The following is an 18,680-nucleotide window of genomic DNA, read 5'->3' on the forward strand; positions in this document are numbered from 1 at the left end:
CAAGTCAGGAGTCTTGGTGTGACACTAGAGTCAGACCTTAGTTTCAGTAGTCATGTCAAAGCAATAACTAAATCAGCATACTATCATCTGAAAAATATTGCAAGAATTAGATGCTTTGTTTCCAGACAAGACTTAGAGAAACTTGTGCATGCTTTCATCACCAGCAGGGTGTAAGTATTTAAATTAATTTGTGTACACTCACAATAAATTAGATGAACTAGAGGAAATGACTAGCACTATGAGCACCATTTTCTCTAGTACATTAGACATCGTTGCACCAATTAGATTAAAAAAGGTTAGAGAGAAAACTAAAGCACCATGGTACAACAGTGTTACGCATGTTCTAAAGAGAGAAACCCGTAATTTAGAGCGTAAATGGAAACAAACTAACTTAGAGGTCTTTAGAATCGCATGGAAAGACAGTATGTCACGTTATAAAAAGGCCCTAAAAGCAGCCAGGGCTGAGCATCTCCGCAAACTAATAGAAAACAACCAAAATAATCCTAGGTTTTTATTTAACACCGTCGCTAGACTAACAAATAAACAGACGTTACCGGAGCAAAATATTCCGTCACAGTGTAGTAGTAATGATTTTATGAATTTCTTCACTGAGAAAATAGAAAGCATCAGAAACACAATTGTAAATGTACAATCTTTAATGGTGTCTTATGATTCAGCCTCAATTATCACCCCGCAAGAACAATTACAGCGCTTTGCAACTATAGGACAGGAAGAGTTAAATAAACTTATCATTGCATCTAAACCAACAACGTGTTTATTAGATCCAATACCAACTAAACTACTGAAACAAGTGTTACCTGTAGTGGAAGAGCCTCTTCTCAATATTATTAACTCGTCTTTATCCTTAGGTCATGTTCCAAGAATATTCAAGTTGGCAGTTATAAAACCTCTTATTAAGAAACCACAATTAGATCATAATAATCTAGCAAATTACAGACCCATTTCAAATCTTCCATTTATGTCTAAAATACTAGAAAAAGTTGTGTCCGCTCAACTGTGCTCTTTCTTGCAAGAAAATGATATCTATGAAAAATTTCAGTCAGGATTCAGGCCGCATCATAGCACTGAAACTGCGCTTGTTAAAATCACAAATGATTTACTTTTAGCTTCTGACCAAGGCTGTATCTCAATACTAGTTTTACTTGATCTTAGTGCTGCGTTCGATACTATAGATCACACAATACTCTTAGACCGACTACAAAATTATACTGGTGTTCAAGGACAGGCATTAAGCTGGTTCAGATCATACTTATCAGACCGTTACCATTTTGTCTGCGTAAATGGGGAAAAATCGAATATAACGTCAGTAAACTACGGTGTACCGCAAGGATCTGTGTTAGGCCCTCTACTATTCTCAATATATATGCTGCCACTTGGTAATATTATAAGAAAACATGGAATTAATTTCCACTGTTATGCTGATGACACTCAATTATATATTTCATCACGACCAGATGAAAACGCTAAATTATCTAAATTAACAGAGTGTGTTAAAGATATAAAATACTGGATGACATGTAATTTTCTGCTATTAAATTCAGATAAAACGGAGGTATTACTTATTAGTCCAAAAAACTGCCCACAAAACCTCTTACAATACAACTTTAATTTAGAAGGGTGTCCTGTTACTTTATCCTCTACAGTAAAAGACCTGGGTGTTATATTAGACCGCAACTTGTCTTTTGAAAATCATATTTCATATGTTACAAGAACAGCCTTTTTCCACCTTAGAAACATTGCTAAGCTACGTAACATGCTATCTGTTTCTGATGCAGAAAAGTTAGTTCATGCATTCATGACCTCGAGACTAGATTACTGTAATGCTTTATTAGCTGGTTGTCCTGCATCCTCAATAAACAAGCTACAGTTAGTCCAAAATGCCGCCGCTAGAGTTCTTACTAGATCAAGAAAATACGATCATATAACACCGATTCTGTCGTCTCTACATTGGTTACCTATAAAGTTCCGTATCAATTACAAAGTATTGCTACTGACCTATAAAGCCCTAAATGGTTTAGCTCCCGTGTATTTAACGGAACTTCTATCGCCCTACAATCCATCGCGCTCTTTAAGATCACTAAATTCGAGGCTTCTGGTCATTCCTAGGATATCTAAGTCCACTAAAGGAGGGAGAGCTTTTTCACATTTAGCTCCTAAACTGTGGAATGGCCTTCCTGATATTGTTCGAGGCTCAGACTCGCTGTCCCAGTTTAAAACTAGATTAAAGACGCATCTCTTCAGCCAGGCATTCACATAATACTTACATTTTATACTACAGTTGAATCAGATTGAATGCATTAATATTGCGAACAGCAGCTACGCTAATTATTTCCCATATGCTTTTCTGTTGTTATCTCGGGACGCTAGTCCCGAGGTAAATACAGATCGTCAGCTCCAGTTTGTATCCAGCCTCTCATGGAAACTACAGATTCTCCAACACCCGTGCAGAGACGACTCGGCGCCTGTGAAGAGACGACTCGACGCTGGCGATGTTTATGCCCTAAATCAATACATGATTAACTAACTGTATTTCTCAATGTACATTTCTGAAATGCACTTTCTGTAAAGCTGCTTTGAAACAATATGTATTGTGAAAAGCGCTATACAAATAAATTTGAATTGAATTGAATTGAATAAACCAGAACACTGTGGCTTTGTCAAATAAACAAACAGGATGTGTTTTCTGTCGTCTCGGTTTCCTTCCCGTCAACTAGTTTGTGGAGCGCTTCACAGAAATAAACCAAACTCAGCAGAATACTGTCACACAGCTTTTCTTTTCTTTTGTTAATCTGTTAATTATTTAAGTCAAATATATTTAGCATATTTATTCTTTTTATACAGGCCAATAGACTATGACTTTATGAAAACAAAATATTATTTTTATTTTATTTTAAATGTAACTCCATTCTCCTTAAATCATCCTGGCGACCCAGGGTTTGGAAACCTGTGCTCTAGGGAACAGAGTTTGGCTCCCCTAGTATAAGTGAACCTCAGGGAATATATTAAAATAATGTAAAAACTCTATGTAAGATGCATTATTAAAAAGGATTATTTAGCTATTAATGATTAAACACTCACAGAGCTTTTCTGCAGTTGACCACAGCTGGTACCAGTCTTCTTCTCCCCTCAGCTGATGTGTTGTATTTCATGGGGTTCAGCTCATCCAGCACCTCCTCTGAGATCTGAAGCATGTAGGAGATTGTTGAGCAGTGAGACGGAGAGAGAAACTCCTCTGAGTGTTTGTCTGATTTCACAAACTCCTGAATCTCTCTGGACAGAGTCTGATCTTTCACTTCCAGCAGACAGAGGAACAGATTGATGGATTGATCCGCTGAGAGATCAGAATATGCATCTTTGATCTTGTCTTTAATGTACTGTGTGATTCTCCTAATGGTCTCTGAGCTGTTCTCTGTGTGTGTCAGTAGATCCTGTAAGAGTCTCTGATTGGACTCCAGTGAGACGCCCAGCAGGAACCGCAGGAACAGATCCAGCCGTCCATTCTCACTCTCAAGGGCTTTATCTACTGCTGATGTTAGTAGATCATACAGAGAGACTTCATCAGATCTGAATACACCCAGAAGCTGCAGTGGTTCCTTGTTCTTCATTAAATAGCAGTAAAACACATAGAAAGCAGCGAGAAACTCCTGAACGCTCAGATGAATGAAGCTGTAGACTTTCCTCTGATGAATCACAGATTCCTCCTTAAAGATCTCAGTGCAAATCCCAGAATGCACTGAGGCGTCAGTGACGTCTATGCCGCTCTCAATCAGGTCCTCCTCATAGAACATCACATTGCCCTTCATCAGCTGATGGAAAGCCACTTCAGCAAGTTTCACAATCACTTTTCTGTTGGACTGCAGGAGTTTCTCTGGATCTCTCTCTTCATACTTCTGATTCCTCATGTTGATCTGAATCAGCAGGAAGTGGATGTACATCTCAGTCAGAGTTTGAGGGATTTCTGCACTCAGATCTTCTTCCAGGAGCTTCTGAAGCACAGTGGAGGAGATCCAGCAGAAGACGGGTATGTGGCACATGATGTGGAGGCTTCTTGCTCTTCTGATGTGTGAGAGGATTCTGCTGGCTTGATGCTCGTCACTGATTCTCTTCCTGAAATATTCCTCCTTCTGAGGCTCATTGAATCCCTGAATCTCTGTCAGACGGTGGATGTATTTGGAGGGGATCTGATTGGCTGCTGCTGGTCTGGAGGTGATCCAGATGAGAGCCGAGGGAAGCAGATCTCCTTTCATGAGCTTTGACATCAACACACCCACTGATGAAGTCTCAGTCACATCAGAAACTTCCTGAGCGTCTGAAAACATCAGTGTGATTCTGCTTTCATCCAGACCATCAAAGATGAACACAACTTTACACTCCTCATAAATCTTTGAGTCCAGATCTTGAAGTTCAGGATGAAAGTCCAGCAGAAGTCTGTGAAGACTGTACTGATGATCTCGGATCAAGTTCAGCTCTCGAAATGGAAGCACAAACATGAAATCTACATCCTGATTGTCTTTTCCCTCGGCCCAGTCCAGAATGAACTTCTGCACAGAGACGGTTTTCCCGATTCCAGCGATGCCTTTAGTGAGAACAGTCTTGATCTGCTCTTTCTCCTGGCGTCCTGGTTCAGGAGAGGCTTTAAAGATGTCATTGCAGTAGATTGGAGTGACTTGTGAGTGTCGTGTTCTGGCTGTTTTCTCCATCTGTAAAACCTCATGTTCTTCATTCACTCCTTCTCTCTCTCCCTCTATGATGTAGAGCTGTGTGTAGATCCTGTTCAGGAGGGTTTCATTCTCTTGGAGTTTCAGTCCCTCAAATAATCTCTCATACTTGTTCTTCATGCTGGCTTTGTGTCTGTGTTTGACTCTCTGTAGTTCATCATTCACTGGTTGAGGAGAATCCTGGTCTCCAGTCTGATCATCTCTATAAACTCTGCTGAGAAAAACAAAAGTGGACAGATTTAAAGGGGTGATGAACTGAGAAATCAAAGTTTCCTTGAGCTTTTGACATATAAGAGATCATCATACTATAATAATATCCTGTAAGTTTCAGAACTGAAAACTACCTTGTTAGTCCAATAAAAGCTTTTATAGACATCAGGCTCAGCAAACGACTCGTTTTTCAAAGTGGGGAACTATGACGTCAAAGAGGATAAAACACCGCCTCCACAAAAGAAGATCAACGCCTACTTCATCACGGCCTGTTTAGCCCCGCCCACCGATTCGCCCAAACATGCTAAATAACATAGGACGACATGATAATTGCTAAACCGGATCGAGCTACTTCCAAGCAATAAACATGCTGTTTACTAAATATTGTGCAGCGCCTGTTTGTGGAAGAAGACAGTCTGCATAAGCTTCCTTCGGATTCCAGCATGGTTAAACTTTATTAAATCAGTCAATCACAATTTCCCGACACGGATCTGCCAGCAACATGTAAGTAACCATGTGTATTCTAATGCCTGATCTGCGATCAGTGATTTCGGTGTAATTATTCAAGTTCAGATATTTCTCTTAAAATCGTTCAATATTGTTTATGCATCAGTGACTAAACGATCAACTTCACATCATTTCTCGTAGTATTATAAAAATAATCTTTTTTTAAACTGTTATTAAATTATATACAGAAAGCGATCAAAGAACGATCCCTTTCCATTCGCCCAAGCTGTCAATCAAACAGCACAGCGTGAGCCGCGAGAGCTTATCTGGACACTTACCAAACTCGTGATGAAATAATGACACTGTTACACTACACAACGAAGCTCATACTGTGTACTCACATCGTGTTTGCATTGTGATTTGGTGTAAGCATTTGTGAGAGTGCAAAAATTGCGTTGCAATGATAAGATCTTTATTCACGCGATCAACAGACTGTCTGTCATCTGCTCAGTCAGTGCTCGTCATGCTGCAACCTTTCATGTGATGGAATGGAATAGATTTAAATATAATGTTTTAAACTATACTTTTCACGATTTGTTAATCTCGATAGCTGTAATAGTAAAAACGTAGTAAAAGTTTTCGAGAGAGTTCCTGTAATACTAGCTATTTCATGCAAGCATGTCAGCCAATCACAGCAGTGGGCGTTTGCACTGCAGTCTCACAGCAGACACGCCCCTTAAAACAGAGCGTTCAAATCTGAGGCAGAAATCAGGCTTGGAAAAATGGCTTTTATTTATAAATTATGACAATTTTTGATGTAAAAATCATACTAACATTATAAGGGCACCCCAGGCAACATTATAAAATAATAAAACAATCCAGTTCATGACCCCTTTAAGAACATGAAAAATAAAATCTAAATCTACACAATCTTGTCAATCTTGTATTTTCTGTACAATTAATGTGTTTCATTTCAGTTTCAGTTCAACCCTTTTTGCATTGCATAGCTCTCTGACTCCAGATCCTGAGAAAACACAAAGAAATAATTCTTCCTGTCTGACATTTCATTTATTTAATTAGGGCTGCAATAACTAATAAAATGAATAATAATAGATAATGAAAATAATTGATGATGAATTTGATTATGGATTAGTCGCATCTGCACACTGTGCATAAAGAGATCTTCTGCGGGAAAGGTGCAGGACTCTAGCTGTCTGAAACATGAGAATGCTTTATATTTTTAAGCTCTTCAAACAAAAGCATAAGCGTTTACCGCGGCTAGCACTGTTGTGCTCTGACAGATGAGTGTGCTGTTTATTACCTTAGACGTGTTTTTCTCATCGCATAACTTACATTTTACAGCTACATCTTAATCTGTAAATGTTAGAAAGGATTTCCAACATTAGCACATTTCCATTTGGCATAAACCGACAACATGAACAAGTGCAGATGTAAATAAACATGCATTTGGAATAAACTATTGTCTGAATAAAATATACATTTTGCTAAAATATTTCATATAAATTAAGTGTAGTTTTAAAGTCCTACATGTAACACAAGTATTCATATTTTTATGAAAGGAGGGATACTGTTTGAATAGCCTATTAACGTAATATAATTACTGTGTTCAGAGTGAATGTGTGTTTCTCATAGCCTACCTCATGCTTTTGTTTATTATCATTTTTAATTTAGTAATTTCAACTTCTGCTTTTAGTGGTAAGCAATCTGTTGATTTTTGTTTGAATGCAATGTTTGTATTTTAACCTTTTTTTGCACATATAATGTACAGCACAGCCTACAGAGATTCATTCACTATATTTGTTTTCATAGTCTTTATATTAAAAATAATACTAAAAAGACTAAAAATAATACAAGTTTAAGAATTCATATTCATTCTATATTTGGGATTATTCATCTGATTCATTGAAAAAATAAAATAAAAATGATTCCATTATCAAAATAATCATTAACAATAATCAAATAACTCATCTCTCTGTGTGAATTCAGTGTGTGTGTGACTCCCATAAAACAGTTAAAGGGGCATTCCACCCATTTGAACATTGTTTTTTATTTAAAGTGGGCCATATATGTAGCCGAAATGTAAAATAAATTTTGAATTTGGTGCCTTCGTGACCGAGGAAAGACAAAAAATAACTTCAGGACGCATTTGTATGAAAGACAACAACTCCCACAATGCACCACATTGCACAGCTCCGCAAGCCACTCCCACTAATCCAGAAAGCGCATATCTGCCTATAAGAGAAATCACTCTTCCGTCTACAAGGCTAGCTACCACCAGAGCTTGAAATTCATTTCACACAAAATGTCTAGTTAGTTGGCGAACTCATTAGTGCATTACTCCTCATTTGTATTTCTTTCGAAAAGGTGAATTATTGCATGGTACCTGGATGTTCAGTCAGAACATATGCGGTGCGAAACTAGGAAACTAGTTCACAACACAAACGTCCGTGTCCTCGTCTGATTCAGAGATTTCATCCAGGAGAAATTGTCATCATTGAAATTCTTTGCCGCAGACGGACTCTATCTCTGTGTTCGTAGTTGCATAGTGAGATCACCGGCGCCACCAGTCCGCCCTAACTCGAGCCAGTCCGGGCTCCTCGTCCACGGCAGGCAGGTCTTCTGCCTCGGCTGCTCTTCGCTATAATGCGGCTTGTAAAGGTAGCCACATACACCTGATTCAAGCATCAGACTTCCGAAATCCTCTTCTTCTATTTCATATTGAGCACTCTCCTCCGCTATTGTCATAACTTTACATCTGTCTCCACAGCGCCTGTTAGTAGGGATGCTCATTTCGATTAATTTTCCCGACCGACAACCGGCCTTCTTTAATCGATTATTAACCGTTAACTGATAAGATTCCAAATAAAAATGACGCGTATCTGTGACCCTTTAAAAAAATAGTTTTTTTTTTTTTTTAAAGGGTTTATTTTAACGTGCAAAGTGTAAACAGCAGCATACAGAACAGATCAACAACAAAACCTGGATTCAGTTTAAATTTTCACGCACCTGCAGCATTTCTGACAGTGAGAGAAAAACAGAACAAAATAATACAAATAAAAAACAAAATAGGCCTACACTAAATATATTTTTTAAACTTAAATAATTAACAAATTAAGATGACAAAAAGAAAACACTGAATCCGTTTGAACAAAGCTTTCAAAAACCGGATTTTTTTTTCCTTTAGACTAAGATTTTTCGTTAAATAAAAATAGCAGCCCTACCTCAACACCTTGTCTAATTTTTATTTTAAAAAAGCAACATATCAATCAACGTGATGTGGGGTCAGTCTGGAGCGCAGCCTGTTGACAGTCAAACGCGAAGTGTATATTCGCATCGCGTTATTTTCTCGCTCTAGATTACTCGCGGGATGTTTTTCTTGTTTTTCGCGTCACTCGCGAATAAAAATATACCGCGCAAAGGAGTGTGTCATCATCATCAACAACAACACAATTTCTTTCTGCCATAATTTTTCCGTCATGTCTGAAATAAATGATATTGCTGCTCTGTACTTGTTGTGGAAGTCCCAAATACGGAGGAAAGCCAAACGCCGACGTGTCTGGGTTCACATCACCATCCAGAGGCGCACTCAACTCGGTGAATTTCACCTCTTCACGCAAATTTTCTGCTCGAGTTGAAATTTTTCAACTTGTCTTGCGTGGAAGACGCGATTGAGGCCATTATCGAGCTTTCGCGGCAAACGCGTCGCCCAATTCGCGTCATTCGCATCTTTGCATTGACTTTGTATGTAATCTACTCGCGCAAATAATTAAATTCGCGTTTGGTGTGAACACGCCATTAGACCCGCGGCTGAAAACACCCTCTCCTATGGGACGGATCGATGTCCCGGGAATACACAGGTAACGTCTCGCTAGAGACGTGTGTGGTTGCGCGTGTCTACGCGCTCCGTGAGTTAATAAATATAAGCTATATAGTATTTTATTTTTAAACCATGCAGCAAACTAAAAAAAAAAGAAGCTTAAAAAAAAACCGTTTTAAACCGTTTAACTGATAGTATTAATCGGTCAAAATTTTTACTTTCGGTTAACGGTTAAACGGTCAATATGAGCATCCCTACCTGTTAGCTTAGCTTCAAACAAGATGGAGGATATTGCTTTCAGTTTCAGAGAGTAAAGTCCCACCCACTGATCTGTAATAGGTCTGTAGCGTGAGCGGGTCCCGCCCCCTGGGAAAGATGAGGAACTAGTGTCTGTAGTCTCAACAGAAATCCCCCCTTCTTACACTTCCTCCTACAATGACGCAAAATGACGATTTTTGCGTCATTGTAGGAGGAAGTGTAAGAGGTAAATAACGGATTTCTCCCGTCTCAGGGGAAAATGAGAGAGTGTTGCACGACCATTCAATAGTATGACTGGGTTTCTAACAATGCAAAGCTTAATGCAAATGGGTGGAGTGTCCCTTTAATTCACCACTACAGGTTTACACTCACCTGGGGTCAGAGGTCACCGGTTCATCACTGAGGTCAGAGGTCACTGCTTTAACACTAAGGTCAGAGGTCACTGCTTTATCACTGGACTCAGAGGTCACCGGTTCATCACTAGGGTTAGAGGTCACTGCTTCATCACTGGGGTTAGAGGTCTCTGCTTCATCACTGAGGTCAGAGGTCACTGCTTTATCACTGAGGTCAGAGGTCACTGCTTTAACACTGAGGTCAGAGGTCACTGCTTTAACACTAAGGTCAGAGGTCACTGCTTTATCACTGGGCTCAGAGGTCACTGCTTCATCACTGGGGTTAGAGGTCTCTGCTTCATCACTGAGGTCAGAGGTCACTGCTTTATCACTGAGGTCAGAGGTCACCGGTTCATCACTGGGGTCAGAGGTCACTGCTTCATCACTGGGGTCAGGAGGAGGAGTCATTGATCTGCCACTCTTCACAGACACACCGCTGGGATCTGGAGATGAAGATCTCTTCCTCTTCACTCTTTTCTCCATAATGAGAAACTGACTTCAGAAACTGTGCATGGAAAAACAGAACAAATCATACAGAACATTTAGATTATTCCAGTACAGTAAAATCAAATCTCAATACTACACACACAATGACATTCTAGAGATTTCTGTGCGTTCAGACTGTGTAGTTGCAGCAGATTGTGGAGTTGTAAAGTGACGTCACTGACAGCAGTTTATATCACACTAACTGATCTTCACATTGATGAATAACTCTCTGAACGCTTCAACATTATGGAACAGAGACTCAAGACAAAAGGATACGACCCAGCAAACAATAGCCGTCATTTCACCGTCTCGGTTAAATATAGACCCGATTTAGTCCGGCTATGTGCAACCCACTTTTAGCCAAAAAAACATTGAATCTAGTTACATGTCATTTTTTGCAAAATAACTTCCGAGATGTATGATATATTCCATCATGTAAGCAAAGTCAACTGTGAATACAAGGTGTTTGGTTTAATTTCTTTTGTACTTTGTGTAGGCTGTGCGTAGCCACGATTTAGCTCATAGTCAGACCGGCTATGGTCAACGTTTAACGGCTTGGCAATAGCCTTGATTTAGACCAGCGATTAACATAGGCAAAATAGTCTTAAAATTGTTTACATGTTTTTCGCCCACACAGCTCTATGTTTGCTGTCAGACATAACATTCATACACAATCTTCGATATTATTTGAATGTCTTACATTTTAAATAAAATAAAAATGCAATTACATTTCTCAACCGCTAGATGGCAACAGCCCTACTGAGACATGACCACTGGCAATGCGAGACTTGATTAGAGACAGGGGGGCAGGGTTTCATAAAATATTGAAGCTTCCCCGGGTGCCGCCATTGATTAGCGGACCCCCACCTGCTGTTAGCATCCCATTGACTCCCATTAATTTGGGCGTCACTTTGACAGCGAATAACTTCACATCTGAGGCGCTTAAAGACTCCATTTGTCCATTATTTATTTCTAAAGAAACACGACAATGTATAAAAGGCTCCATTACCTTGTATCTTACGTTATGGCCCCGTAGAAGCAATTTTTGTAAAAATAGGCTAACGATTGCATCATAACCACGCGACTCTCTGTCGCACAGTAGAGAGATTACCGTATGGACAGGAGGAGAAGCTCGCGGGCAATCGGGGGAACGTGGAGGCAAAATGACAAAGTAATTAATCAGAATACTTAGCTAAAGTTACTCCTGCTCCTAGCTCATGGACAGCTCCTACTCACGCTCTCCATCTCTGCAAGATTCAGAAGGGAATGATTCAGATTTCTCTTGGCACAGCTACTAGAAGACAGACGGGTTGCTCATGTCACATCTACGTTGTCAAGCTCAGTTTGAGTCTGCGCAGTACGCTCAGCCATCAGGAAGTGAGAGCTTCTAATTGACTTCACTTGTCTCCGTTGAATCCAATGGGGTCGCTGTATCCAGTTTATATACTGTTAGGTCTGTCGCGATAGTCGATAAGTCAATTAATCGCACGATAAAAAAAAATGAGCTTGATCATTTTTCCGGCCGCGATAATTCCATTTGCATGCTTGTTTGTTTTCCTCGTCTCTCTCTCTCAGTCTCTATCAAAGAGACTGGATGACCACTCTCGGTTCTTTAGCGTATAGGAGGAGTGAACTCTCTTGTCAGTTGCATGGTCTTTGTGTGGGGAGGCGGCGCCGCGGCGCTTGTTAGTCACATGGTCTTTGTATGGGAAAGCGCCGGCGGGACTGTTTGCGGCGACTGCCAGGAGAGAGAGAAGACGCTAGTTGTGAGTTGCGACAGCGAGCCCGATCACATGAAAATGCGTATCTATACCACGAATGTTATTTCTCGTGCCATTTATACGCCAAAAATAGTTTTTGCGTGCATATGATACGCTCTTTATGGCGTGTAATATGCACGCACTCCTCACCCCTAATCCTAACCAAGTATTTTCAGTGCGTAGCATATACACGCAATAAAGCGCGTCTCCGTCTTCCCGACAGTACACAATCACTTGACAAAGTAACAGGAGGACAAAGTAACAGGAGTAACAGTGCAAAATTGTGCGATATGGCTTGTTGAGGCTTTTTTTTGTTTTGTTTACAAAGGTCCTTACTGTCAGTTTTGCCTGTTATGAAATGTATCACTATTTATGCCTAATGTCTAAAGCCTAATGTTTAATATTTTTTGAAGTGCAATTTTGTTTACATCCATTTTATTTATTAACAGACATTTATTTTGTTAACAGACACTAAGAGTCCATTGCTTTTATTGTTTTTGGTTGTTTTGTTAATTTTTTTGGATATTTAAAATGTTTTCCGTTTTCAGTGTTTAATATTCTTTAGAAATAAAAGTTTATAGATCGTTGAAAAGGTGTACCTGCATTATTATGCCATTATAATTATATTAAATGAAAATGGTCTCAGAACGACAATATTATCGTTTATCGCGATAATTTCTTGGACAATTTATCGTCCAGCAAAATTTGTTATCGTGACAGGCCTATATACTGTCTATGATTAGAGATCACTGTTCTCGCGATCGCGCGATAAACATTTCCACCATTTTGAAACATTTTAAACGAGAGATGGAGCATTGCATTCACTTATCTGTCGGTCGAAGAGAACAGGTAAAAGACATTCCTACTTTTGTCTTGTAAGTGTCTGTGTTTTCGTTTTGACATGTGCTCATTTTTTTTTAATGTAAATGATCTGTTATTGTTGGAATCGTGACATTTTAGCGGGTAACAGTGTACAGTGAACTGTAACCCGTTTCCATGTGCCCTTAAACTCGAATTATCTGAATTCAAAGGGATAAACATGAAACATGGGCAACCTATTATAATGTGTTATGAAAATCACAAATATTGTTTACTCTTTTCTTTAGATCATTATGATATGAAAATAGGACTTTTTAACTTGCCAAATTTATTTGTATAGCACATTTCAATAGCAAGGCAATATAAAAATACAATATAAGAAAACAATTAAAAACACTTTAAAATACTTAAACAACAACAAATAAAAGTTTCTTGGAGTTTGTTCCAGATATATGGTGCATAAAAACTGAACACTGCTTCTCGGTTTAGTTTTGACTCTAGGGAGTCAAAAAGAAAGCAGAAGATCAGAAATGTACTTTGGTCCTAAACCATTCAGTGCTTAAAACAACATGAGAATTTTTAAATCAATATAGAATAAATATTGAGGGGGTATAGAATAAGTAAGGGTTAATGCCCGACGAGGTGTCCATTATCAGGTATTAATGGACGACGGCGAGGCGTGAACCGTCCGACGTGCAGCGAAGTCCATTAATACCTGACAATGGACACCTCGAAGGGCATTAACCCGCTTATACCATGGTCACTTGCCAAATAACACATTTTTAAAACATTAGTTTATATTTTAATTAGTTTTACAATCGAAATCTAAAGTTACAAGTTACAAACAATAACTTGGTTTCCTTGTTTACGCCTGACGGTTTATTTAGGTGTCCTATATCACTTTTTAACGGACACCCTGCAGCCAATCAGAATCGAGTATTCACCCAGACCATGGTATAAAACCAATTAATAATTTATTCAGTGTTGAGAGTTAAGAGAATAAAAAATAACCCAAACTTTACAGTTACGTAAGTTATACGTACCTATCTATACTTGTTGTTTAAAATATTTTATTTTGTCATTCTTTATATTTTCATTTTCTTAAGTTAATTTCCAATATTTTTATTATAATAAAATTAAATAATATTTTTATTGTATTTATAATATTTAATTTTCATAATTGGAATTGTATAATTAATAAGTGTCATAATTGTATATTTTTTCATTTGTTATTATCTTAAGTTGTTAATTTTTATATTGTTCTTAACTAGATGTACCGCATGGCGGTACAAAATATGTCCGCCGCTCAGGCCTGCACTGGCTTTCCACAAAAATAAATGACGTGGAGCAATTTGGCTGTATTGCGTGTTTATGTATATACCTAAAAAAAGTAGTAGTATGTGCATGTCTGTCTGTGTGTATGTGTGTGTCTGTGCGTGTATGTATGCGTGCGTACATGTGTGTGCGCGTGTGTGTTTGTGTGTGTGTGTCTGTGCATGTGGATTTGTATGTGTGTGTATGGGTGTGTGTCTGTGCGTGTGGATGTCAGTGTGTGTGCATGCTTGCGTTTGTTTGTATTCCTGCATGTGTGTGTGTGACAGTTAGGGTTGCCAACTTCAGAAAAGGAAAATGCGGGACAATCGTGGTTATTTATAGGAAAATGAGGGACACTCAAAATATTTGTACTGTATCACACAGTGTACGTCATTTCAGTGTCTGCAGTTAAGTTTGTGTTTAAAAGGTTATCAGACATAAACACATTTGTATTGCTTAACCTATTTATGTATTTAATTCTAAAAATAATTTTAATGTCATACATGAAAAAAGTCACATTACAAACAAACCATAGTTCAAAATAACAGCATTTATCTAAAATAGAAAGCTTTTTTAACATTATACACTAGGCTTACAGTTCAAAAGTTTGGGGTTAGTAAGATTATTTTTTGGGAAAAAAAAATAAAGAAAGTAATTGCCTACTTTTATTCAGCAAGGATGCATTACATTAATCAAAAGTGACAGTTAAGATAATGTTACAAAAGCTTTCTATGTACTTTCTAAAAGCTTTAAAACATTAATAATGTTTTCTTGCGTGGCTGGATGTTAGACTCATGAACAATAATCACGTTGTTTGCATTCGCCAAAATTGATTAGCCGAAATCAAAACGTGGACAGTGAAAGGAAATTACCGTTAGCGCGAGACGAGTCCGGCTTGAAGCGGAAGCGACCAGACGGCAGAGGATGTTCGCAAATCAAACAATGATTTGTCTCAAAACAGTGATTAAAAAAAGCTGTGATTGGATGATGACAGGTGTCGGTGATCATTCTCAAGTGTCGTGGTCAGCACTACTGCTGTTGCTGTTGTATCAGTCAGTGGTTTATCAGCTTGTCAAAAAACGGGACACGGGAGGTCACGCACGGGACAAATAAATTAGGCCCAAAATACGGTTGGCAACCTTAGTGACAGTATCATCCTAAACAACAGCAACCCTTCGCTCAACACCACCATCTACAGGCCGATGAGTGTACAGTCACTAAATGTGCACATAAATGAATTTATTTTATACCCCCCCATGGATGAAATTCTACGAAACTTAGCATAAAAAAAATATTACACAGTAATAATCATGTAAATTTCCTGCACCTGTCATAGACGTCCAAATGACGTCCAAAAAAATTACCCAGTTCAAAGGTCCGATGTTGAACGTCAATATGACGTCCAAGTTGGGTCATGGTTGGACGTCCAAATAGTGGACCTAGTTTGGACGTCGAATAGATGTCCAGAATTGATCATGGACCGACGGGCCCAATATAGACATGATCTGCACGTCTATCCGACGTCCAATGTTTAGTGGGTAGGGTCCAATGAAATTTATTATAATTGTTTTATTTTGCATCACATTAAAGGTCGAACATGTAAGGGTTAATGCCCGACGAGGTGTCTATTATCAGGTATTAATGGACGACGGCGAGGCGTGAACCGTCCGACGCGCAGCGAAGTCCATTAATACCTGACAATGGACACCTCGAAGGGCATTAACCCGCTTATACCATGGTCACTTGCCAAATAACACATTTTTAAAACATTAGTTTATATTTTAATTAGTTTTACAATCGAAATCTAAAGTTACAAGTTACAAACAATAACTTGGTTTCCTTGGTTACGCCTGATGGTTTATTTAGGTGTCCTATATCACTTTTTAACGGACACCCTGCAGCCAATCAGAATCGAGTATTCACCCAGACCATGGTATAAATCTACATAACCGCGGCCACCCCCTTCTATGAAGATCGACATACTGTGACGTCATGTTTGTACCGTAGCCGTCAGCGAACAAACAGCGCTACAGAGAGTGTTTCGTCACTAACTTGAATGAGAAGCAGCAGAAAAAGACGCAGCAGAATACTCAGGTTGTCCCTGACTCTGCAAACGTGGAGAAAAACATGCTGTCTGAACGACGCCTCGGACATCGTAACGTTTGCTATTTCCCCTTACCTAGCTGCTTTGATGCTCTTATCTTATACTAACTAGCATGGAAACAAGCTATGGTAAAGTCAGTGAATAAAAGACTAACACAATGATAAACAAGTAAAAATAACAAATCGCAATAACATGTGGTTTTGCTGAATAATTAAGTAAATATAATTTAATATAAAATTTAAAGGGTTACTTCAGGATTTAGCATTAAGCTTTGTATTAGTAGAAAACCTGTAGTATTTTCGAATTACCATGCTTTCCACCCTCATATGACCCTGAGACAAGAGATTTATGTATTTTTTGTCTGGAAAAAATCCTCCGATGACGCAAAAATCGTCATTTTGCGTCATCGGAGGATTTTCTGTCCTGAGGCTAAAGACTACAGGCAGTAGATGGCGTTGTTCCGCATGTTTTCAGCCCGCCCATACAGGGTGGGATCTCACTCACAGAATGTGCACACAGTCAGCCTTTCTTTGGAAGCTAAGCTAGCAAGCTCTTGTTCTGTGGAGAAAGCTGAATAGTAGGAGAAAGCTGAGTAAGTATGGGTAACCATCCTCCTTTTCCCGGACTTGTCCGGCGGGCGAGATCGTTCAAAATGTCCGGGATTCAGCTTTTGCTTTCTGCGGTCGCCATTCATTGTTTACATACATGCACACCTTTTGTTTCAATCTAACTGAATTAATTCCGATTGGTGAATTTGAATGTAGTGTTTACATGAACGCTAAACAAGTGATCGGTTGATGTGCGTTTTACCATTGCTAAGAAAAATTCCCGCTCCTCCGTGAGAGATGCGAGACCTGGCGCGTCTCAGTAATGATGCCACCGGGCTCGCGCTGTTCTCCCGCGGCCGTCAGCCTCGTCCTGCTCGCCACAGTAAACATGATGAATGGCGACTGTAGAACGCAAAAGCCGAATCCCGGACATTTTGGACGATCTCTAAATCCCTCGCAAACTCATCACGTAGGCTAGCTTTGTTGTTTTCAACAACTGCGCACTCTTACCGATAGGCGTGGTCTCCTAAGGCAGCGAAGCAAGTGCATTCTGGGAGTTGTTGTCTTTCATCCACATAAGCCAAAAATACATTTTCTGGCTTTTCTCAGTCTAGAAAGCTCCAAATTCAAAAATTTCTTCACATTTCTTCTACTTAAATGACCTATTTTAAATACACATTCATCTTCCCAGAGGTGAAGTATCCCTTTAATATAGAGAAACCTCATTGCTTGACTTGCTACTCTCTCAGACGACGACATCTTCCGATCCTACGTCGGCCACCGTAGCTTTTCATTCGAGTTTGAAATTTGAAGGAAAGGCCGCGAATTATTGACCGGTTGCAATTCACATATCTCACCACTAGATGCCGCTAAAAATCACACACTGCACCTTTAAATTTCGTTTTTTTCTTTATTTAAATTTCGTTTTTCTTTATTTAAATCTATCCTTTACTGTGTCAGTAATTTGTTAATCAGAAAAATATTAGACTACCTTATTAAAAGTATTGCTTAAGTTAACAGACCTGTGTGTGTGTGTTACGTGCGAGTGTTACTTTGTGTTGTTCATGGGGAAGATGTGTTTTATATCACTAGTGCAGTCAGTGTGCGCTCTCAGATCATATAAACCCTGTCCGTGTGAGGTGCGCCGCTTCCCGCTCGCGCTGTTCTGTAGTTTATTAAAAGTTTATTAATTCTGAACGTGTCGCGTCTCGCGTGTCCATCTATTTTGCACCAAATGCGACACTGAACTCCCTTGTGAAGTCGATTGGATGAACGGTTCTCAAAATAATCAAAATGCAAACGGACAGACAGACACATAGAGAATAATGAACTTACCGTAATGAGATATTTATGTCTGTTTTAAAACTTCTGAAGGTGATTTTACATTTCCTTAGGATCTTCTTTGCTTTCGGTTCCTGCTCAAAGGTGTTTCCTCAGATTGCGCATGCGCAGAGGCCTCAGGTCAACAACAAATAAACCCCGCCCATCTCTCTTCTTCTTCATTCAGTGTTCTGGCGGGTTTAGTTCTATTGTGAAGGATGTTTAGCGCCTCCTACTGTATACTGGAGTGTGTGACATCATGACTTCTTCAATCTCCAAGCCTTGCTTTCATCTGTTATTCTTTATTTCTATTCATTCCTTTCCACTTACTTAAATTTTGAGTTATGATATTAATTTGATTAAAATTTAATTTGAGTTTTATATTAATTTAAACTCCACATCTCTTTCAATATACATCACATTTATCTGTGTTTGTTTTATTCAT

The 18,680-nt window shown here is 39.0% G+C and overlaps 2 protein-coding genes across 2 annotated transcripts in view; both read right to left on the bottom strand.

Moving 5' to 3' along the window:
- The window catches only part of LOC307154774 (NACHT, LRR and PYD domains-containing protein 1 homolog), a gene marked incomplete at its 3' end in the record, with an annotated part of 31,035 nt that extends 21,121 nt beyond the window's left edge, over nucleotides 1–9,914 (bottom strand). Inside the window, exons 1-2 of the mRNA XM_079864861.1 lie at nucleotides 9,865–9,914; nucleotides 3,100–4,950 (exon numbers count right to left, since the gene is read on the bottom strand). Coding sequence (XP_079720987.1) covers nucleotides 3,100–4,859 — 1,760 coding nt within the window. The 5' untranslated portion in view covers nucleotides 4,860–4,950; nucleotides 9,865–9,914. The remainder of the gene's footprint in view (nucleotides 1–3,099; nucleotides 4,951–9,864) is intronic.
- Nucleotides 9,915–9,923: 9 nt separating this feature from the next.
- On the bottom strand, nucleotides 9,924–18,340 carry LOC307154775 (uncharacterized protein; the record flags this gene model as incomplete). Its single annotated transcript, XM_079864862.1, has 2 exons — nucleotides 18,251–18,340; nucleotides 9,924–10,389 (listed from the first exon to the last, which is right to left on the bottom strand). A coding segment is annotated over exon 2 (444 nt), but the record flags the coding sequence as incomplete, so codon positions are not given.
- Nucleotides 18,341–18,680: the final 340 nt, after the last annotated feature.

Source organism: Squalius cephalus (assembly GCF_949319135.1).
Source record: "Squalius cephalus genome assembly, chromosome: 2".
NCBI lineage: Eukaryota > Metazoa > Chordata > Actinopteri > Cypriniformes > Leuciscidae > Squalius > Squalius cephalus.